The 24953-nt window shown below is 41.2% G+C and overlaps 1 protein-coding gene across 4 annotated transcripts in view; it reads left to right on the forward strand.

The window, feature by feature from the left end:
• Positions 1-23011, forward strand: part of CRTC3 (CREB regulated transcription coactivator 3) — a 262889-nt gene extending 239878 nt beyond the window's left edge. For all 4 annotated transcript variants that reach the window (XM_077473423.1, XM_077473424.1, XM_077473425.1 and 1 more), the window contains one exon: positions 13283-23011. In XM_077473423.1, the coding sequence (XP_077329549.1) occupies positions 13283-13491 (209 nt within the window). In that variant the 3' untranslated portion in view covers positions 13492-23011. The remainder of the gene's footprint in view (positions 1-13282) is intronic.
• Positions 23012-24953: the final 1942 nt, after the last annotated feature.

The following is a 24953-nucleotide window of genomic DNA, read 5'->3' on the forward strand; positions in this document are numbered from 1 at the left end:
CGCAGGGTTCTCGCATCGCAATAGTGTGAACCGGCCCTTAGAGGTACACTGCATCCGGGAAGTATTCACAGCGCTTTACTTTTTCCACATTGTTATGTTAGTCTTATTCCAAAATTGATAAAATTCATTTTTTTCCAAAAAATTCTACAAATACCCCATATTGACAACGTGAAAGAAGTTTGAAAGTTTTGCAAATGTAAAAAAAATATAAAAAATGAAAAAATATCATGTACATAAATATTTACAGCCTTTGCCATGAGACTGAAAATTGAGCTCAGCTGCATCATGTTCCCACTGATCATCCTTGAGATGTTTCTACAATTTGATTAGAGTCCACCTGTGCTAAATTCAGTTGATTGGACATGATCTTGAAAGGCACTCACCTCTCTATATAAGGCCCCACAGTAATGCCTCGTACACACGTTCCGATTATCGTACGACCGATCGTTCACATTTTGTTGCATACAACTAAGATCGAATACAACAGTGCAAAATGTGTGTAAGATTTTTGTCGTACGATTCTGGAACAATCTTCCGTCGTGCGTAGCTACGTATTTTAAATGATGTCAAATACGTGTGACCTGTGTGTCCTTCTGGTTTATTTTCGCGTTTCCGATCATGCGTGGTGTTTGTCGAATGACATTTATCGGACGCATACTGTACTGGCTATACGATTGTCGTACGACGGGCTGTCATCCGACCAAAGTTTTCCTGTTTGTCCCTTCGAATTTGGTTGGACGGACTGTCGCGATCGGCTGTCGAAAGCTGCGTACTAACGATCAGATTATCGCACGATCTGTCCGAAAGCGACTTTTGTGGTCCGATAATCGGAACGTGTGTACGAGGCATAAGGCTCCATGCACACTGAAGCTCAAAAAAGCTTTTTCTGGACGCTAGATTGCTGATAGAAAACGCTGGTTGAAAAACGTGCTTTCTAACAGCGTTTTGTACTAGCGTTTATGAGCGTTTTCAATAAAAATACACAGAGGACACTCCAAAAATCCCACAGTGCATTCCAAACTCCCACAATGCATTGAAAAAATAGAATGCCGAACACTAATTAACGCGTGTTTATGAGTGTTTATAAGCGTTTATGAACGTTTATTGGCATTTGTCGTTTTTTGGAGGTGAAAAATGGCACTTTGAACGCGAATTTCTGGCGTTCAGAAAAAAGCCCATAAACTCCACTGCTCATTGAAGTTAAAAAACCCCCACCAACATATCGGGTGGGGGGTTGTCTTTGGGAGTTTGCAGCCCGGTGGACCTCCCGGTTATCCGATCAATGGTTCTGCGATCTGATTTCCACAGGCTACAAGATAGAGTTTCTCTCTTGACCGCCAACCAGATTCTTCCCCTCCAGCATACCCGCGTCCCCGGTTCGCCGGGAGGCCCTGTTAGGGGGTTCTATTCAAATCTCTTTGTGATTCCCAAGAAGGAAGGGGTACATCAGATCTTGGACTTAAAGGCCCTCAATCACTTTGTGAAAGTGCAGAGGTTCAGAATGGAATCAGTTCGCTCAGTAGTCGCTGCACTCCATCAAGGGGACTTCCTGGCATCCTTGGACATCCAGGATGCTTACCTGCACATACCCATATGCCTTCGGCATCAAAAATTTCTGCGTTTGGCAGTAGGGGAAGCCCACTACCAGTTTGTGGCTCTTCCTTTTGGCCTGGCATCAGCCCCCCGAGTCTTTACCAAAGTACTGGCTCCAGTATTGGTGTTGCTCGGCAGGCAGCGCGGGATCGCCATCGTGGGTTACCTAAACGATCTCCTGAGAGCATCTTCCGCCTCAGAATTGGAGGAGGATGTGGCGATCACCATGCAGACCCTGCAAGAATTTGGGTGACTGTTGAACCTAAACAAGTCGGTGGTTGTACCAACTCAGCGTCTGGAGTACCCGGGGTTACTGTTGGACTCCAGGGAAGCAAGGGTTTTTTTCCCCTCAGACAAATTGCTGACTCTCAGACCTGCGGTCAATCTACTGATGAACCGCAAGTGGTCGTCGCTCTGCTTTTGCATGCACTGGGTCTCATGGTAGCCTCCTTCGAGGCAGTACCTTATGCCCAGTTCCACACCAGAGTCCTGCAGAAGGAAATATTGACAAAATGGGACAAATCTCCGTTGTCCCTGGATTGGCAGATCCAGGTGAGCCAACCAGTCAGGGACTCCCTGATCTGGGGGTTGAGGTCCCCGGTGATTCAGTCCGGAAAACCGTTCCTTCCTCTGAAATGGACGGTGATCACTACGGACGCCAGTCTGTCCGGCTGGACTGGAGTGCTGGGGATTCAGTCGACTCAGGGCCTCTGGTCGCAGGAGGAATCCAAGTTGCCGATCAATCTGCTCAAATTGAGGGCGATCAGGCTGTGCTTCCACACTTAGTCAATGAGTCTTCAAGGGCGTCCGATCAGGATTCAAACAACGCCACGGCTGTGTCATACATAAATCACCAAGGGGGAACAAGAAGCTCAGCCGCTGCTCGGGAGGTCACTCACATACTTCGGTGGGCTGAGCCACACGTTTCGGCCCTGTCAGCCATTTACATCCCGGGGGTGGAAAATTGGTAGGCGGACTATCTGAGTTGTCAGATGCTGGACCCAGGAGAATGGGCGTTGCATCCGGAGATATTCAAGCTGCTGTGCCTGAAATGGGGCACACCAGATATAGATCTCTTGGCCTCCCGTCTCAATCGGAAGGTGCCGAGATTCGTGTCCAGGACAAGAGATCCGTGGGCAGACACATCAGACGCAATGGTGGCTCTGTGGGATCAGTACCAGCTCATCTATGCCTTCCCTCCACTGAAACTGTTGCCACGTCTGCTTCGCAGAGTGGAAGCCGAGGGGATTCCAGTAATCCTGGTTGCCCCAGATTGACCTCAGCGGCCCTGGTACGCAGACCTGGTGCATCTGGTGGCAGACGCTCCCTGTCGACTGCCACTGAGAGAGGACCTCCTATCTCAAGGTCCAATCTTTCACCCTGCTTTACCATCGCTGGCTTTAATGGCATGGCTATTGAGAGCCAGGTGCTGAGGAACCGGGGTCTGTCAGACTCGGTGATTCCAACTATACTGAGGGCACGGAAATCTTTTTCATGGAAGATATACCATTGTACCTGGAAGGCCTACATCTCCATGTGTGAGGAGAAAGGATGGCATCCGCGCTCCTTTTCTATATCCAGGATCCTGCTGTTTCTTCGGCATGGAGTAGACCAGAAATTGGCGCTGAGCACCGTTAAGAGGAAAATTACAGCCCTGGCTGTCTTTTTTTCAGCGACCCCTGGCATCTCACTCGTTAGTGAGTACCTTTGTTCAGGGGGTACGACATGTAGTCCCTCTGGTGCGTCCACCATTACCCCCATGGAATTTGAATCTGGTGTTGTCGGCGCTTCAGAAGTCACCGTTTGAGAATATCGGGGAGATTCCCATGTTGACCCTTTCACAGAAGGTGGTCTTTCTAGTGGCCATCACATTGGCCAGGAGGGTTTCGGAAATGGCGGCCTTGTCCTGTAAGTCACCTTATCTGGTCATCCACAGGGATAAGGTGGTGTTGTCCGCAACCGTCCTTTCTACCAAAGGTGGTTTCGGCATTTCATATCAATGTGGACATTGTATTACCATCGTTGTGTCCTAAACCGAAGCACCCCAAGGAGGTGGCCTTTCACGCTCTCGATGCGGTTAGGGCTCTGAAGGAGTACTTGTCTGTCACGGCTCCCTTTCGAAATCAGACGACTCACTGTTTGTTTCGGTGGCTGGTCCAAAGAAAGGCATGGCGGTCTCGTCGGACACCATTTCCAGGTGGATCAGACAGATTGTAGTCCAAGCCTACGCCTTGCAGGGGCAGGTGCCCCCCTTTCCAGTCACGGTCCACTCTACAAGAGCAATTGGAACGTCTTGGGCCTTCCGACACCAAGCGTCTGTCGCTCAGGTGTGTAAGGCGGCGACCTGGACGTGTGTCCATACGTTTACCAAATTCTACAAGGTAGACGTCAGTGCATCGGCTGATGCCTGTTTTGGCCGCAAAGTTTTGCAGGAGGCCGTGTAATTGCAGTTGAGTTTTTTTCATGGTTTTTAAAAAAAAAACACAGTACTGTTTAATGCGCTGTTGCATTACTTCCGCAAGAAGGTTCTCCTATTGAGAATGCCTGGTTATGGTGGTGGTTTTTTCCGTACAATGCTGTTTTTGCGGGTTTAGTTTCACTAGTTCCCACTTGCCATGGTGTATGAAGTTTTAATGCTGTTTTTTTCTCACCCTCGTTTGGCACTGCTTGGGGATGTCCCATTTAGTTACAGAGAGGAGCTGTCGGTCGGTGAATATAAGAGAAAATAGGATTTTTCTACTCGCCGTAAAATCCTTTTCTCTGTAATTCACCGACCGACACAGCACCCACCCCTCCTTTTCTCTACGTTATACTGCTTGTTGACGTACTGAAGCTGCTAGGTGCAGCGGGGGGGCTTGTTGGCACAGGGTCCGCCCCCTGGGGCGGGACTAAAAGTTCTGTGTATTGTGTAACAATTTTGCCTTGTTCTCCTAATGGCAGGCTAAACAACCCATTTAGTTACAGAGAGGAGCTGTGTCGGTCGGTGAATTGCAGAGAAAAGGATTTTACGCTGAGTACAAAATCCTAGTTTTTGATTAGTATCCCCAAAAAAGCGGCTTGGATGTGGCTTGGTCCTGCTATACAATGCCCAGCCTTTCACTGTGCTGGATAGTTTTTACATTCAATTCTCCTCCCTGCGCCTGTACTCCAGTGCACAGGTGTGTCTACAAGCTCCATAAGAAAGCCGAAATCGAAACTCCCCGCAGACCTCAGATCTGGCATGTACCGTAATATTAGAAGACAATAGATGGCAAGCAATATAGTTACATAGCAGGTGAGGTTGAAAAAAGACACAAGTCCATCAAGTCCAACCTATGTGTGTGATTATATGTCAGTATTACATTGTATATCCCTGTATGTTGCAGTCGTTAAGGTGCTTATCTAATAGTTTTTTGAAACTATCGATGCTCCCCGCTGAGACCACCGCCTGTGGAAGGGAATTCCACATCCTTGCCACTCTTACAGTAAAGAACCCTCTACGTAGTTTAACTACTTAAGGACCGCCTCATGTACATATACGTCGGTACTTTGAAGAGGGATATCCCGGTAATGGCAGCAGCTGCTGCCACAACCAGGATATGCCTCTTTACAGGAGGCGGTCCTGTGTACGATAATGGTGGTAACGATAATGGTGGTCTCCGCGGCGGAGATCACCGTTATCTACCACCTCCCGCCTCATTCCCCCGCCGCAGGAAGCAGAAGTGGTGGAGCCGATTGGTCCTTTCCTCTGCTGCGTATGGAGACGAGTGAGGCTAAGATGGCCCCCACTCGTCTATACCATAGGAGGGCGGAAGGGACGTCAAAACATCACTTCCGCCCATACCTCTTTAAAGGTACATTTTTTTTCAATGTTATTTTTTTCAAATGACTTTTTTTTTTTTTTTTTTTTTTTTATTGCATTTAAGTCCAAATATGAGATCTAAGGACTTATAATAATTTTTTCAAAAAAAAGTGTGCTTGTAAGACTGCTGCCCAAATACGGTGTGAAAAAAAGTATTGCAATGACCACCATTTTATTCTCTAGGGTGTTAGAAAAAAAACAATATATAATGTTTGGGGGTTCTAAGTAATTTTTTAGCAAAAAAAAACTGTTTTAAACGTGTAAACACTGAATCTGAAAAAGAGGCTCGGTCCTTAAGTGGTTAAGATTACACCTCTTTTCTTCTAATTTTAATGAGTGGCCATGTATCTTGTTAAACCCCCTTCAGCGAAAAAGTTTTATGCCTATTGTGGGGTTGTCAGTACAGTATTTGTAAATTGAAATCATATTCCCTCTCAAGCATCTCTTCTCCAGAGAGAATAAGTTCAGTGCTCGCAACCTTTCTTTATAACTAACATACTCCAGACCCTTTTTTTAGATTGCATTCATATTTTTGCCACCCAAATGCATTATTTTACATTTTTCTACATTAAACCTCATTTTCCATGTAGTTGACCACCCCATTCACCCCTGTTCAGATTTTCTTGCAAGGTTTCCACATCCTGCGGAGAAGTTATTGCCCTGCAAATACAGAGATTGAACTGTTTACCCCATCCTCCAGGTCGTTTATGAACAAATTATATAGGATTGGTCCCAGCACGGAACCCTATGAGACCCCACTACCCACCCCTGACCATTCTGACCTTTGTAGCCAGTTTTCAATCTGTGTACTCACCCTGTGGTACATTTTTGTACAGTGAATGCTTATGAGGAACTGTGTCAAATGCTTTTGCAGAATCCAGATACACCACGTCTACAGGCCTTCCTTTATCTAGATGGCAACTCACCTCCTCATAGAAGGTTAATAGGTTGGCTTGGCAAGAACGATTCTTCACGAATCCATGCTGATTGCTGCTAATGATACAGTTTTCATTTCTGAAATATTGTATATAATCCCTTATCCACTCTAAGAGCTTTCATACTATTGATGTTAGGCTAACTGGTCTGTAATTCCCAGGGATGTATTTTGGGCCCTTTTAAAATATTGGTGCTACATTGGCTTTTCTCCAATCAGCTGGTACCATTCCAGTCCGTACCATAACGGATATTGTACCATGGAAGGAAAGATTGTGGATATGCACTTACATTTATTGTAAACTTGACAAGCAACATGTAATCTGTGCTAGTGTGGGCCAACACATACAATACAGAGTTAACCTAAACTCCATAAGTGGTCATTTCCAGATAATGTGTAATTGTAAATACTGTTTGTATATAAGTTCATCAAATGTCTGTAGAGCCATAAAGTCATCTAGGTGTTGCTGAGTAATGGTGTGAGTGATACTGGGGACCTGCTGCAGTTGGCTTACCAATCACCAAACTACAATCACAGGAAACAGGATGTTGGTTCACATGATTAGTGGATGAATCCTTCAATGATGAGAAAAACAGGATGTTGGGCAAAACGTGTTTTATATCACGTAAGGAGACTGCAACAAATATAATTTGAATTTACTAAAACAAAATTGCATTATTAATTTTGAGGGGGAACATTGGCAAGCTTGTGTGTAATCATTTAGCTTGGATATCTTACTGGACACATAAAATGTAAACTTTTTTCACATCAGTCCTGCTCTAGTGTAGATTAGTCACACGTGCAGAACATCATGCACAAAGTCAATCATGCACCCAATGCACTCTAAAGCCTGGTACACACGATCGGATTTTCTGCAGGGAATTGTATGATGAGACTGTTTGCCTAAAATCTGACTGTTAGTACGTTCCTTCAGACAATTGTTGTCCAACTTTTGGCCAACAAATGTTGGATGGCAGGCTAATAAATTTTTGGCGGGCAACGGTCTGTTGTCAGATTTTCGTATCGTGTGTACACAAGTCCGCCACACGGCATCCAAATTCTGGCAGCAAGGGATTGTGTTTAAAGCGGAACGTCACCTAAAAGTGGAAGTTCTGCTCCTTTGCATCCCCCCCCCTCAATTATTGCCAATTATTTTTTGGGGGGAGCAGGTATCTGGTTTTGACAGTTACCCGCTCCCATTTTCAGTCAGATCTCTGCTGCAATCTGAGTGGAATTTCAGTCCCGCAGCCTTCTAGAAAACATCACAGGTCCCAGAAGACTGCGAGACCGTTCTAAAAATGCCAGTTTCTCTTAAGATGCTGACACCTAGACTGGAAGCAGTTTGAAGAATCGGCTCGGGTGAGGACAATACTGGATCCCTGGACAGGTAAGTGTCCTTATTAGGGATGCACTGATACCATTTTTTTTTTTTTTTTTTTTTAGTATTTGCCGATACCAATTTACCGATGCCTACCGCAACTGTTTTGTTTTAACTTCAGCTGTCAGCAATAGTACAAAGCATTGAAAAGTTATTTACAAATGAAATAAATAGATTTTTTTTTTTATAATTTAGCGCTTTTTCAATGTGAAATGTGTAAATCTATGTTAATATATGGTAATATATATGTGTAAAAATATTCGCTAACAAAGCAAGCAAAAGAAAAGTTTTAATTGTTTTATCGTTTCTAAAATAGACATGAACAAAATAAAAAAAGCAGGAAAATAATTAAATGGCAGAGAATAGGGAGTTAATTAAGGCTGATTAGAGTCAATTAAGGGTTATTAATGGGTTAAACAGAGGAACATTTGTTCAGCCCCTTGAGCTGCAGCTGAAGAAATAGAAATATACAAAAAGAAACAATGTTTATTTTTATTTTAGTGTTTTAGGGCTGAGCAATATTGTTAAAGCGGTTGTATAGTCAAAATTTTAACTTTTACCTACAGGTAAGCCTATAATAAGGCTTGCCTGTAGGTAAAAAAAAAAATATCTCCTAAACCTGTACAGTTTAGGAGATATTCCCCCTGCAATGAGCCACTGACTGCAGCGGTGCATGTGCACAGGGGATTCTCAGCTGAAAGCCCTGCAGACGACGGACCCTGCCGGAAAAAAAGTCTCCTACTCATCCGCGATACCCGGAAGACACGCCGAGGGAACGTTCAGCTACCTCGGCATGGACCAGGTGAGATACCAACACCTCGTTCTAAGGCAAGTATTTCATAATTAGCTAGGATGCGATACATCCTAGCTCATTATGCCTTTTGCCTTACATGTGTAGAAAAAAAAAAGCCTGAGTTAGCAGGTTTACTACTGCTTTAATAAACATTGCTGGCGGCTTTTGAGCTATTAAAGAAAAAAAAAGCAGCCGGAAATGTTTATTAAAGCGGTAGTAAACCTGCTAACACAGGCTTTTTTTTTTTTTTTTTTTTAAATAGCTCCAATCACCGGATGACTTTAACACTGGGGAGACCCACTGACTGCTCAAAGAGCCGAGCCTGAAAGTATCGGTTTCAGGTATCGGTGCATTTGCGAGTTCTGATACTTTTACAAATACTCAGTTTCAGCACCGATACTAGTATCGGTGCAACCCTAGTCTTTATATTAAAGTCACCAGCTACAGTGTTTGGGGAAGACTGGAACTACTCTTTAAACATAGAATAAAGGTAGAGAGAACATTTGTTACGTTTGTGCAGACCTTTTGAATATCATTTATCTGGAATGTTTCCTGAACTACACTAAACTTCTTAGAGACCCTGTTTCCAGGCCATTCATTTCAACCAAGATCTACCCATAAGATATGTGCTTTTAATGTATTTTATGCATTTTTTTAAACGCCTCCCTTATGAAAACATCCAAAAGACCTAAGACTGCTGCTGTAAGCTTCCATCTTGGATGTGATGTCAGCAGCCCCAGCGGGCTTAGAACTGTCACTCAAGTGACAGCATTCCCCTTCGCCTCTCTCCCAGCAGCTACAGTACATCAAAGGTTATATATGGAGGTGTGGGCAGAGGAGCTGGACCAGCATAGAGAGTAATTATATCTTCCCAGAAGAGGAGAGGGCTATGACTTGCAAGGATGGAAAGAGCTGTGCTAGGGAAAGACTCTCTTGAAGTAGTCACATTTTCTCCCAAGTTCAGAGATGCTTTGTAAGTGAGAAAAACATTTGTGGATAGAGAACTTGGCCCCTTAGTTCAAGTGAAGTTAACTCTTAAGGTGTCAGCATACCAAGACATTTTGGACAATTTCATGCTCCCAACTTTGTGGGAACAGTTTGGAGATGGCCCCTTCCAACATGACTGCACACCAGTGCACAAAGCAAGGTCCATAAGGACATGAATGAGCGAGCTTGAGATGGCCTACACAGAGACATAATAAAGGTAGTAGGTTGCGCTATGGAACTTATGTGGAAAATATAGGGTAAATAAAAAATAGGGGAAGGAAAAAATAGGTAAGAGCTGCCTCTATTACTATCCACCTGGTGGGGTGGGGAATGTTAGATTGGGGGGTACTATGAATAGATTTGGCGCTATACCTATATATGAAAATATATGTTGCCAAAAACTTAACAGTGTGCTAAATTAAAAGTGTTACATCAACCTGGTGTGTAAGTGCCAATGTGCAATAAATAGTTCTAGTATTGAAATAAAAATGTATATAAACTATAAGCGAAAAAGTTCAAAATGTGTGTGTATAGAATATTTGTCGCATTGGTAAATATTTGCCAGCGTGCTGGCTATAAAATATTTTATAGCCAGCACGCTGGCAAATATTTACCAATGCGACAAATATTCTATACACACACATTTTGAACTTTTTCGCTTATAGTTTATATACATTTTTATTTCAATACTAGAACTATTTATTGCACATTGGCACTTACACACCAGGTTGATGTAACACTTTTAATTTAGCACACTGTTAAGTTTTTGGCAACATATATTTTCATATATAGGTATAGCGCCAAATCTATTCATAGTACACAGAGACATGACTTCAACCTGATGAAACACCTTTGGGATGAATTAGGGCACAGACTGCAAGCTAGGACTTCTTGTCCAACATCAGTGCCTGATATCACAAATTTGCATCTGGAAGAATTGTCAAATATTCCCATAGACACACTACTAAACCTTGTAGGCTGCCTTTCTAGAAAAGTTGAAGCTGTTATAGCTGCAAAGGGTGGGACAACTCAATACTGAACCCTACGGACAAAGGCAGGCGTCTACTACTTTTGATAATATAGTGTACCTGTTTTCTGCAATTTTTCTGTTTGACAGAGTCTTTCTAGAGTGCACCAGCAACATATGCAGCTATCAGAAAGTTCACTTCCTTGCCTTCATTCTAGTTTTGTTTAATCCTCTGTAACAAGAATATATCGAGAGCACCTCCCAGGTCGTTGGTGAGTGTATTTCCTGAATCCAGTCCTGATTCAGATTTCCAAAGACTATGACTAAATATTATTATATAGTGTTTGTGAGGGACATGTGCCTGAAGTGGAATTATATTCTACAAGCAGTGGGTTCTCAGATCACTGGCAAAAAGTACTTCAAGGACTAGGATGGACTTGGTGATGTGTATTATTAAGCACTCCAAAAATACATACTCAAAGAGGCAGTGGGAACTTAGACTTGTAGTTGGATGAAGGAAAATTTCAAACGGGCTCAATCACTCTGGAGAGATGGATCCCACACAGCAAGGCTTCCCTAAGTGGGCACCCAACAGTAACTCAAACTAGAAATACAGAAATGAGTCCCAGGCCAAAAAGCAGATGAAGTACAAATATTTTTTATTTTTTTTCTAAAAAAGAAATGTCTTATAAACCAGTCAACGTGTTTCAGGGGCAACGCCACTACCTCATCCTCAGGGCTCAGTGCAGGATAATAATTTTTTGGGGAGGGTGGGTCTGTTCGACCCGAGCCCACCCTTTTTTTGAAGCCTATTAGAGCCCCTGGCTCTAATTACATGCTTCAAAAGAAAAAAATTATATTAGGGAGCCGGCTGCATGGCTAAGGGGCCACTGCCAGCAATGATCTTGATCTCTTTTTCATCCAGTTTTTGGTCTTGCACTTCTTTCTATATGTCGATGAAGTACTAAGCAGGCAGTGAGTGAACTTTTAACTGAGGCTGGGTTCATGTATATTCGAATTGGGTGCATTTTACACTGCAGTCAATTCGTATAACATCTGAGTGTGACTGGCTTTCAATGGAGCCAGTTGACACATGTCCGGGATGGCTGTGGTGCGAATTTCAAAAGAATCCTGTGGGTTTTTGGGTCTGGTTCAGATGCAAATTCAGGAAAAGATTTGCACCTGAATCGCACCTGAACAGGTGAACACAAACTCACAGGACACCAGACTGCAAACCGCAGCCGGACCTGTGTGAACCCAGCCTAAGTGTAGCTCTGCCTGGCATTGTTCTCTAAAGAATAAATAATATTCCTAACAAACCAACTAAAATCCTGCTCTGCATGAGCTGTTTCAGGAAGGGGAGATGTGTGCTTTCAGACTATGCAGATAAAAGGGAAAATATTAGGGTACTGTTCTATTCAGAATCAAACCAAGCTAGCATTGCTACTCATACACAATACTGCTAATAATTATAATTTTTTTGTGTGTATAATCTCTTTTTATTAGAATTGTTTAAAAGTACAAAACAAAAAAATTGCAGAAAAGAAAAAGCTCAGTCGAGTTGGTCTATTTTGTCTATTTCAAATGAATAATATATCCACCCACAGTAGATATCATTGAATTGTTCCTGTTTATCCTTGGTGGTAAGAACCCTCTGCTTTCATGACCCCTTCTACCCCATTGATGTAAAAAATAACATGACAACTTAACCATGCAGTTCCCAAAAGAGCAGGAGGTTTATTGCTACCAAGCTGGGAGCAAGTTCATTACTCACTGGAAGAAAGAGGGCACATAGGCTCCTTTTTATATAAGAATCTTTCACCAAAGATTTAATGTGCTACATAATGATTGGTTGTCAAGAACTTTCTAAACAAAGGCCCTTAAAACTTTAGGGGGGCTGCAATGTGACCAATGGGATTAGAAAATCTGGCATCAGAGGGAGTAAACCATGCCCCAAGATTGGTATTGGAGGGGGGTAATAGCGCCCCATCGTTGGTATCAATGGGAAGAATAGTGCACCATCACTGGTGTTAGTGGGAGGAATAGGGCCCCATTGTCTGTGTCGGTGGCATGAACTATGCCCCTCTGTTGCTGACAGGGAGGGGAACAATGCCCCAAGGGCTGGACAAAAGCAGGGAAGGGCCGCAGTTTGGAGACCACTGGTCAAGATGTACATCAATGTAATTAACCTAAATAAAAAAATAATAGAATGTTTACATCGGTAGACATGATGTCTGGAACGGTCTGAGTTCTATCCCAGTGAACTTTCTTCAAGTAAGCTTATGACTGTCTTAAAAAAAAAAAGTACCAATATGAAGCACATAGGTCATTTAGATTTCAACTTTAAAATATACATATTTTATATCATATTTTACTCTTAAATTCATAGACCTAATAACTATTGCTTGACAATAATTATTAGTTATTAATACATCTTCAAATTCATATTAATATTATGAAATGTGGGTAAATATGAACATTCTTCTGCATAGTCCTGAAGTGTGGAGTACTGGGTCTGCCTCCTAATAAAAGGCTATTGGGTATAAGGCATTTTGCCACATTTAAAGATGTGGCGTACTGCTATTTTTATATGACTTGAGGGAAGAAGGGGTAGCAAGAAAGACAGTGAAGAGATAATTGTATGGGCTTAAGGGTGGTTTTCTAGATCCAAGGAGAAATGTTCATCCGAAATGTTTGTGTTTTGGGGAAGTGCATAAATGTGCCCTCTTCGGCCTCGCCAACACAGCAAAGCTTGTTTTGACATAGTTCTCTTTGATTCTGTTTTGCAGACGATACAAGCCACAGTTTATCGAAGGACATTGGAAGTGCGGTTGCGGGAGTTTCCGAACTGGGCTTCGACACAGATAATACATTTCAGTTGGATGATGAGCTGAAACTTGGACCTTTGAGCTTGGATGGTCTGAACATGTTAAGTGACCCTGACATGGTCCTGCCAGACCCCACAATAGAGGACAGTTTCCGTTCCGACAAGCTGTGATCCAGGCTGCCCATCGTGGTGCAGGCTACTTCGTTCATTTCGTAAACAAACAGAAGGAACTTTTTCATGAAGCAACCAAGAACAAATCGTTTTGTTCAAGGCTCATTTTCTCTCCTTTGGATCAGAGCTGTTGTAATCACTTAATGGATCTTTTGACATTTGAATGTCGGATTAAGTAGATGTACTAACTTTTATGGAAGGAGGAGGTTTGAAGAGAAATCTGAAGAGACACTGCTTTAAACCAAGCCAGTAATTGCTACTTTGTAGATAAGCACACACAATTCTCTGTGAAATAACTTGGTTAGAAAAACTGCATATCTACATTATTAATGGTGACGTGCCATTGCCTTATCTTTTTCTACCCCTTCTTTCAGCCCTTCAAGAAACAATTTATGGAAACTACCCAAGAAACAACCAATTTACAAACATATTTTTGTATTGCAAAAAACCTCAAGCACCCAGTGACAAAAACATTGACCTTGAAAGGATTACCATACTATACAATCTAAAACCACTGACCTCAACACTTACTGATTTTTATTTTTTTTGGTTTAAATTTGTATGTGAACTTCTGCCAATTTAGATTAAGAACTAATACTATATTATAAAAATTTAACTATATGACAATGAGGTATAAAGCAAGTAGTGCCTTAGTGCTAGCCACTTTTGTCCGACCTAAAGTGTACCTGTCCTTTTGCACACCTTGCAAATAGGCGCTGGTTGTCCAAATCAATGTGTATGAAGTTGTAGGCCATGTTTGAGGTATGGGGCACTATGAGTCTCGTAATTCCAGCATCATGAGTTCCCAGGGAAGGTAAAATATTGTTTTTGTATACAGAATGGCTTTCTTCACTGTAATATAGGCGATGGGTGCTCATGTTTATAAGAATGCTTTTAACACTTGTGTTCTGTACAATCAAATGTATTACCTATTAGTTTGCACTATATTTGAGTATTGTATCAGATAGCTGATAAATAATTCTCTATGGAAAGGCTACAATGTACAGACTGTTCTGACAGTATCATTTGTGTTCAATCAGACCTTTATGTATGTCCAAAGGCATTTGCTTATAGTGGAACATTAGAAAAAATATGAAGGTTTAGTCTGGTTATGTACTCGGCCGAACTTTGAGTGTAATTTTTTAATTAATGCCAATTCAAATATTTCAGATTACTATTGTAGTAATCCCATAATTGTGTATGCACCAGAAATCAGACAAAGTAGGTGAACTTTAAGAAGGTTGTTTTACTGAAACTGGAGCACTCAGAATCTGGTACAGCTGTACACGGTAGCCAATCGGCTAACTTCAGCTTGTTCAATTAAGCTTTAGAAAAAAAACAAAAGCAAAAAAAACTGAAAGCTGTTTGGTTTCTGTGCAGAGCTGCACCAGATTTTGCACTCTCTAGTTTTAGTAAATCCATGCCATAATTTGGCAAAGGTCGAATCGCAAGACCAACTGAATTAGAAATATTTGCAAGAAACCATTTGGCTTCAGTTCCACTTCAGTGACTTTATATAGATAACGGCAATATTCAGTTGTATACATTTTAGGTGGCTAGGCAGCCTCCCTCTCTGGCTGTGAAATTTAGCTGTGATGGGTACAGCCCTTGTAACAAATTCCCTTTTTATAGGCAAGTCATCCTGAGAAGCATTCTCAGTTTTAGGTTCACATCTGTAGGTTCTCTCTCTGGGTGTGATTTTCTGGCGTTTAGGAAGAGCGGAGTATTTAAAATCTTCTGAGAGTAATGACAAACCAGCAAGTGATTGAACCCTCCAGTATGCACCCAAAATTGGAAATCTTAGATGAATAAATTTGCCATGCAAAATTCATGTGTTCATACATGTATGAGTGATAAGTGTTTGCTTTATATATGATTGTCAGCATGTTCACCATCCCACATGGTAATATTAGGGTTGCATTATGAAAATCTAACTGAGAATTGACTGCTGTAAGACATAGAGCAGTTTATGTCACAGCTAACAGAACCCCTTTTTTTTTTTTTTTATCCAAGATGGCAACTTTTTTTTATTAGGTTTTGTATCCAATTTGCTAGAACTAATTTGCACTTTTGTTTTGGTAAGTGAGCAGTAGGGTACCAGTGCAATCATACCTTTTTTATCCTACATTTTTCTGATTATTAGACTCTAGTCCCCTCCAGCTAAACAAGGAATTTCGCTTTGTATTGGTTGGATATATATATAATATATATAATTTTTTTTAAACAAAGGAACAATATATTTTTAATCTTTGTCTACAGAAATGGTTACAACTTTCGGTTATCCGTTCCTTTGGTGGGTAAGGTTCATTTTGTTGTTGGTCATCTATACAATTTTAGAAACAAGCTTTGAATCTAAAAAACTACTTTTATATGGAATTTATATGGCTACTATAACAACGAGGTCTACTTTCCTGAAGTTTGAAGATGGCACCAAAATCCTGGAGCGGCCTAGTGATTCTTTAGGATATTTTTTAGGACATTGGGTGTTACATCAGATTAGTAATACAAGCCTGCATTCATTTTGCATCCAGCTCCTGTGAGAACCTAGTCTTTGTGATTGAAGCCTTATGCTCAGTGACTTTTTGCTGAGGTGTGACCTTAGCACAGTGTGTAAATGAGCAGATTGCTTGCAGTATAAACAAAATCATTTAGCGTCCAGGATTAAAATTGCCCATTTTACTTTTGCTTTAGACTAGCCGTGAATGATTGAATCGACTGCCAGGTGTGACATTCAGTCCGCCTCATAGTGGGGTGATGACAAGCTCTTCCAAAGTTAAGATTGATTGCTTTCACTGCCGGAAAATTTCCAACATTTTGGAAAATCTCCCAGAAACCTGGTCTGAACTTCCCTCTTGTAGGAAAGAAATGACAAAAAATGTGTTGCATTGTCTCATTATGTGAGCTACTCAATACAAAGTTTTTTTCCTGGCTCTACCAAGGATGACTCTGTGTCTCCATGCCTGTTGTGCTCAATGAGATTTCTGCCAGCTTTACTCCTGCTGAGTCCTCGCACCTCCAGACAGGACATTCAGATATAATTTCAGAACTCCAAAGCATGCATATATTGCAGTATAACAGCAAGAAATTCATCTTAAACTCGATTTTTGCCTATCCAAAGGGATTCACCTTGGCATGCATAGGTCTAACTAGCCACATTTTGCCTAAGAAAGTTGGCCGTATAGAAATGAGGGAGCCCCCATTGATGAATTATTTTTGAAGATGCAACTTTGCCTGTTGGTGATCCAATAACTTGGAACAAACTTGTGTATGTGGAGTGGCAGTGCAGTTCATATTCAGTTGCATGGTTTGGCTCTTACTCGTTATGTAGAAGAATAAAGATGAGGATATCCCTACTGAAATTGCCCCTTCAAAAACTTTCTGTGCTGACAGCTTTTCGATTTTATCCAAATTCCCTTTTTAGGGCCCTTTGACAATATTGCACTGCAGTAACAGGTGGCACCCCAACATACCTTGCTGATAGATGTGCACTGCAACAAACGCATTTGCTTTTGTTGTGGTGCACTGCCAAAATGCTACGTGTACTTTTTTGATGTGTTAACACGTTAACACTCATGTTCTAATACAGTGCAAGAGTATCAATGGGCCCTTGAGGATTTAAGTGGTCCATGCAAGGATGATTAAGCAGATTTTCCTGGTAAGGGTATTGTCCGTACTAGTGTTGTTGACCTTCTATGCTAGTTGCATGGCTCTCTGGTTTCAATACATTGGGGTTCTGACCTGGAGCCAGTAGTCGGGTCAGTACAGTCAGAGCTAGTAAGCTGTATACTTATTCTCAGCTAGTTGTTTAAAAAGTACTGAAACATGCTGATCGGGGGTGAAGAGTACAAGACTGTAAGTGATTATCACTCCTGCTCAGTCAGGGCAAGCCCTAAAAGAAGATTGAATATGTCCATGATTAAAGGGGTAGTGCAGGCACCTTGCTTAGGCAGGCCATACCAGGTGCGAATTTCTTTCCTGCAACCACAATTCTTTTCAGAACATCATCAAGGGCAACCTAAAGATTTCCCTCTGTCCAGATTACTCTTACTGGCGTAACATGGACTTACTGCAGCCAATCGTATATCCGCTTTCATTAGCCGGATTAGATAGATGTATAAAGGACCCATTCACTGCTGTGCAGTTTCACATTGCAGGTCAACTGAATGGCACAGAATACAATCAGAGTAGAAGAAATACACATTTAATGTGAAGAATTTTTTTTTTCCTTTATTAAAAGAAAAATGAAACGCTCAAGTAAAAATCTATTTAGCATGCAGTAAAATGCTATTGGTGTACAAAAGTGTTTTGAAACCAGCATTTGTGTTATATGAAATAGAAATCCAGAAATTTGAGAATGCACAAGAGCGGAAATCTTTCCACCCATCATTGGGTACATAAGAATATATATATAAGAACGCTGTATGTATTTTCTGTTGCAACATTTCAGCTTCTGCTTAACATTTTCCAATGGGTTTGTTAGATGAAATCGGATTTCTACAGTAAATTTATTCATGTTTCAGGCACTTTAAATCTTGCCTGTTGTCGCTTTTGGAAACCTGGGCCAAAATGTAGATGGAGTGATTTGCCCCCAGCGGGGTGATATTCAGGATCAGTACTTTAAACTATATATCTTTTTGAGTTGCAGAAGAATAGTTTCACTAGTGCCTTACTGGGTTCTCCATAGAGGTGATCATTCTGAAATACCTTGTCCATGTGAATGCTGAATTGTGACCTTTTGTGATATAATGGCAAATACCATTCAGTTGAATTTTGAACTGTCACTTCTTCCATCATTATAGGCAATACTGGGCATTAAAGTGGAAGTAAACCCATGGATTTAAACAGTTAAAAAAAAAGGCATGCTGGGAATGCTAACTGCACATTGGCTGTGCTCTCAGCCAAACTATCAAACCATCCAATGGCTGGTGTCATAACGAATCACATGTGCAGCACCATAACAGTTGAAGATTAAACAGAGGCAAAGATGGCAGCTTCCTTGGCTGAAAACGATAGGGGAGTTTACTTCCACTTTAAGAATGGTCACTTTTCTTAATGGAATTGGGTGGGGGGAGGAAATCCAAGATCTGTGAAAGCAAGGCAAAATTAAACAGGCAGTATGTTCTCAGACAATTCAGCCCATGCAGGCCAAAGCCACAGGTTTACTCTACGGCCTCCCTCCCACCTGTACACACCTTTTATGCTTCCTTGTTCTTCAGCAACCAACAGCAAAGAGAAATGCCCCATACTGCCAGGTATAGGAAGCATGTAAATCACTCCCCTTCTTGCCTCTTGACAGTGCTGGCGCTTACTGATTGGCCACTTGGGCACCCATCAGTGTCACATGAGGGTTGAAGGAGGGCCCTTAGACCTGTGTAAGTTCCATGTCACATTTTAAAGCTGGCACTGGGCTTTTTTTTTTTTTTGTCCCAACAGTCAAACCTTCAGGGGTAAAGCACAGGTTCACTTTAAAGCAAATTTAGATCCCAAATTCATCATCTTGACCACTTAGTTGGAAAAAATTTACAGCTGATTAGAAAAAACTTTGTAAGGTCTAAACCTTTTCAGGCTGCGGTAGTAAAAAGAAAAACACAATTCTGTGCTTGTATTAAAATGTTTAGAAATATTAATCCTAGATAAGGTCAGGCCTTAGAAGATTTGTGGCGCTATATAACATCCTTGGTATAGAAACAGGAATGAACTGATGCATGGAGAAGCATTTAATAAAAGAGAAACTTTTCCATCTGTCTTACTAAAGCCTCATACACACGATCAGATTTTCCGCAAAGCATCAGACTTTTGTCCCAAGGGCGTGTGCCAGGAACTTGTCTTGCATAAAAACGGTACACAATTGTCCGCCAACAAACGCGAATGGAGTAAAGTACTACGTGGAATTTCAGCTCTTTAGCGCCACCCATCGGGCTCCTCCTGCTAATATCATGTTTGGTAAGCATTGATTCCGAGCATGCGTGTTTGTACTTTGTACTTTGGACCTTTGTGTGATGGACTTGTGTACACACGATACGAAAATCTGACAACAAACCGTTGTCTACTGAAAATTTACTAGCCTGCCATCCAATATTTGTTGGATGGCAGGACAACAATTGTCTGAAGGAGTGTACTAACTGTTGGATTTTAGACAGTCTCATCATACAATGCCCTGCCGAAAATCCGATTCTGTGTACAAGGCTTATAACTCAGCGGCTTTTTAAAGATCAGAATATTTTGTGGTTATGCAAGGCGACTCCCAAGCCTGAAGTCAACTGGTTACATGCATGACAAGAAAGGGAATCATATGTCCTCCCAAATCATTTTCTCTGCAGGAATAAAATATAATTATTGCTTTACCCATCATTTTTTTAGAAAACACAAAAGCATTTTTTTTTTTTTTTTATCTATATACTAAAAGACATTTCTATCTTAAGGGCTGACTTTTAGGGGCTTAAAAACTGGAGCAATGAAAAATGGTTTTGCTGTTTCCGGATTTGCTTATCTAATGCTGGTGTAAGATTAAAGCTAAACCCAATTATTTGCTTTGTGCAGCAGCCAATTTTCATTCTCTAGTTTATTTTGTCTATAAATCAGCAGGTCTGTCATCCATGTTGCGCTGTAGTGATTTAAGGGCAATGTCGGCTGTACATTATTGTATAAAGAAATAAATATTTACAGCTATAATGAAGTCCGTAGCTGACGGAGGACATGTATGTACGTGTGTGCGTGTGTCTGTGGGCTGTGTGTGTGAATGCTAAGTACTTTATATTTTACTGCCATTTTTGGTCCTCTGTTCTTGTCTGCTGTTGTGTTCCTATACATGTGGAAATGGCTTTCCTATTCAAGAGTTTGTACTCCATCTTATTTTGTAACTTATGATATTATTTCAGTGCTCATTGTCTATGAAGAACATATGCAGGGGCAGAAAGGGCCCTGGACCCAGGGCACATAAATATTCTGGTCTATTCCTCCCAGCCAGAACGGGGAAGGGTACAAAGTGATAGGTACAGTGACAATATGGCTTTGTATGCAGATGCTTTAAAATGCAAGCAGTCTACCCATGCTAGCTAGTAATGTTAGGAAACAGGGCAGAGCGTGCAGTCAGGATACCTGTCCAGACTCTCAGGAACCTGGATGGGAAGCATCTTATACTACCCCCACCCCAGCCCTTGGGTCACATAGCAGCCATGGTAGACGTTCTTGTGCTGAGCACAGGTCTAAAATCCATGCTGGCTGGTAAACGGTGGTGCAGGCTTGTTCTTTTAGACATGGCAAACATGAGTGCAAATTGCAGTAACTCATAACTAAGGCGATATCAGGTTAATATACTTTTAGTGCATAAAATAAGGCTGATGTCACACAAGTGATCCTGTTGGTGGTGGCAAATGTATCAAGTGACTTTTCTCCTTTATAGAGTTGGTCTCTTGCTAGCTGGACCAGTGAGATGTTCTCTTGTTGATCGCTTGCTAGCAAGAGAGATTTGCCATTTATCCACACCAGCAAGGGAGCAATATCACTGAGATGATGAAAGCTTCTTCTGGTTGACACTCATATGGACATCAGCCTTAATCTGTCACAATACAGAGGTTACTTTTAGTCAATGCCACAGAACATCAAACGGTACAGTAGATGCAAAGGTTGAGGCAGATTAGTTCTAGTGCAGTTCTTCACTATTTCCGTAAAGTCTAGTGTGGCTCTGCCCTTTCTATGGAGTATCCCTAATGGTGGGATATATAAAGATCCGTTGAAGGATAAGTTCACCTTTACAAAAATAAATGCAAATTTTTTTTGCAGGTAAAAAAAAAAAATTATATCTATATTATAATATAATATAATTATAAATATTTTTATTTTATTTTTTTGATAGGAGCCTGTTAAGCATTGCACCCACAATCCACACTTCTTTGGTATAATGCAACGGTCCTGCAAGACTGTCTGTATAGCTGTCTGCCCATACCTCCGATATGGACAGGCAGTCGCACTCTAGCAGGAAGTCTTGATGAACTACTAGAGCGCTTAACCCTGCCCTGGTAGTTCATTCAGACCTACAAGCAGACCGCCACAAAGGTGTTAGTACTTGTAGTTTTCACATTTACAGAAGATTGAGAATGAGTGACACAGCCGGATGGGCGGAGCCCTGCATGGCTGCGGTTTATTAGATTGTGACAGCGAGCAGGGGAGAAGATCCCCCAGGTTATGATTTAAGCAAATGTTTTCATAAAACGCATCAACCATGCTGCTGCTTGTCTGTATTGTGAGTGTACCATGAATATAACTTTACTATCTACCATGAATTTATTGGAATACAATTTTAATCTTTTGCAATCTGGAGTGCGGTCATCTTCTTTTGCACATTGGAGAAGATCCCCCGCTCGCTGTCCAAACTCCCTGAATATGGATGTAACGTAACCTGTTACAAAAGGTGAACTTATGCTTTAAGGAATGTTAGTAGGTGGGCATTTTTGAGGACAACCAGGAAAGATAAAATTTGCATTGGATTTTTCGCAATTTTTTTTCTGAATCTACTAATCGTTTTAAAGATGTCATTATATACTCTATCAGTGATCAGACTTCATGACCGGCTTTAAAGGCCTTCACATTGATGCACTTGGTAATAGGTGTGGGTGTGCTGAGATGCCATCTCAATGGTTTCCCAACTCACCTTGCTGATGGACATGTGTGGTAATGAGACATAGTAATGTGCATTGCAGTATGCTGCAGAAAAAGCTACATGCACCTTTTGTCGGTGTCAGGGAGGCCATTTAAAGACACACATGTGCAGACCCAGTGCTGTAAAGTGAATGGGCTGTTGAGTCTGCAATGGGTTACTGCTTTTTGTACATTATTGCTCCATTGCAGCATCTTACCAAATGAACCCACTTGAGTTATTTGATGTGTGACATGCCAATAAATAATACCACCTTTGTTGACCCTAAAATGGAGTTTTAGAATACCAATGAACTTTCTATACATTAGGATGATGTATTCTGTATGAGCAAAATAATCATAGTTAGCAGGTGAGGGGTTTATAGTTTGGCACAAACCTCTATTGGTGAGTTGATTTCAGATCTCTATCGTGGGTAAGACTGCCCCTTTCAGAAAAAGACCATCTTTGATTTGGTCACCGTCTGGATTAAAGGGATTTGCAGTTTCTAAGATATACCTTCCTCATTGTATGCTCGTTATTTAGTTGCTATGACAACGTGTGCACTTAAGGATGCACTTATCAGATGTGTTTTAAAAAAGATGTTTTATTGTAGAGATTTTGTATTGTAATTAAGAATGTTTAGTCTTTTTTTTTTCAGTATATCATATTGTAAGTAATTTATGTTAAATGACATTTCTTTTAGTCCTTGGTATAATGTTTGTCCACAGTTAAGCAATGGATTTTTATTTTTTGTTCATCCTTATTCTCCATTTCCATGACACAAGCATTATTTATGCATCTGGGTTTTTACTGTTTTTACTAGGCATTGTGTTTAAACTTTTTCTTTGCCAAAGGGATTAAAGGGCTGCAATATCTGGTTGTAAAGGATTGAGTGAACTTTGTGCATTGATAATAGACGTGTAAGTCGTATTATTTCATTAGCCGTCCTTGACATTTTCCTGTTATGACTCCTGAGCTGTTTTGGCATCCTTTGAATTAACATAATATATTGGACTCTTCCCAAAGACTTTAGTACAGAGTCCGTGTTCATTCATAGCTTGTAGAATCTGTTCCAATTCTAGCAAACGCATTGACAGATGTGCAGTCCACTGTTATAAACCAGGTGTGACGTACACAGCAGAACATCGAATTATCCATGCCGTAGCTCTGCTTCCGGGTAGGAACTGGCAGAGGCCTTTCCTTTTTTTTTTTTTTGTTATGAACAATTAGGCTAGTGCAGATTTATTTCTGGTTTGTGTTGGAGGTTTAACTGCTCTCTAATCTTTCCCATGAAAGAATGAGCATTATAAGAATAGGCACTTCACATCCAAAGCGATGCTCAGAAGGCCTTTGTATTTTCGTTCTTGAGGGGTTGGAGCTTCGATGGTTAATATTCTGTGTGCTTTATCACAACTTTATTCTATCCCCTTGTCCACACAGGCTTTTGATTGTTTAAGAGCAGTATACAGCCTAAGACCCCATTCACACCTGAGCGTTTTGTAGCTTGAAGCCTGAAGCTACAAACCGCTAGAGGGGAAAAATTCTATTATTCTCAATAGAGATGGTTCACATCTCCACTACATGTCGCCTGAAGCCGAACGCCTGAAGTTCAAACAAGTTCCAGACCCTTTTTTGTCGCTCGAATTGAGCAGATTTGAGCGTTTTTCTTCTTTTAACATTGGTGACCCTTTGCCCTGCACAAAATCGCGGTAAAAACGCGTTAAAAACGCAGCGAATCGCGGTAAACGCCGCAAAAAACCGCTTGAAAACGCTACGCTCAGGTGTGAATGCAGCCTAAGAGCGATTTCTCCAAAATGTTAGACCATCTTCAAGCAGCTTTGTTTTGAAGCCTTTAAAGCTGAACTCCAGGGATGGTATGTTATGCCTACTTACCATGGCACAATGCAATTATGCTTATGCGATACCCAGTCGGACTTTGAGGAAGCTTAAATCACTGTGGTAGTCTGAGATATTACATTGATGGCCCCGATCTTTCGGGTGCTGTACTGCTGCACTTCTGCGTGTCACAGCTACCATTCAGAGAATGCCTTGCATTTTTCTCAATGAATGCTCTCTGATTGGAGGGGGTGGACAGTAGAGGCAGTGATGTCACTATCCCTACCTCATTCAATGAAAAAATGCAAGGCACCCCGAAGGGCAGTCTCTCAACATGGCACTTGGAAGACAGCTGCTATCACTGTAGTAGTGTGAGCTTCCACAGAGACTAATTGGGTATCATTAAAGATACTAGCAGGCTTTAGTAGGATACCTGCTATTAGTTTGTTTATCCACTTCAGCCCTGGGAGGTTTACCCTCCTTCATGACCAGGCCGTTTTTTATTTATTTATTTTTTATTTTTTTGCGTGGTCATGCGACGCTGTACCCAAGTTAAATTCAGGTCCAAAACCCTCCCACAAATGGAGCTTTTTTTTTGGTGGTATTTGATCACCTCTGCGTTTTTTTTTATTTTTTGCACTATAAACAAAAAAGACAATTTTGGAAAAAAATAAAAAAAATTTACTTTATGCTATAAAGCATATCCAATAAAAAATGTAAAACTAATTTCTTTATCAGTTTTAGCCAATATGTACTCTGCTACATATTTTTGGTAGAAAAAAATCCCAATAAGTGTATATTAATTGGTTTGCGTAAAAGTTATAGCACCTACAAACTAGGGGATATATTTATGGAATTTTTATTTATTTAACTAGTAATGGCGCTGATCAGCAATTTTCAGCGGACAAATTGGCCCCTAAGTGACACTTTTGATACTTTTTGGGACCAGTGACACTAATACAGTGATCTAGTGCTAAATAATATGCACTGT

This window comes from Lithobates pipiens, unplaced genomic scaffold (genome assembly GCF_037356315.1).
Source record: "Lithobates pipiens isolate NorthernLeopardFrog02 unplaced genomic scaffold, aLitPip1_a1.2 Scaffold_8, whole genome shotgun sequence".
In the NCBI taxonomy this organism is placed as follows: domain Eukaryota; kingdom Metazoa; phylum Chordata; class Amphibia; order Anura; family Ranidae; genus Lithobates; species Lithobates pipiens.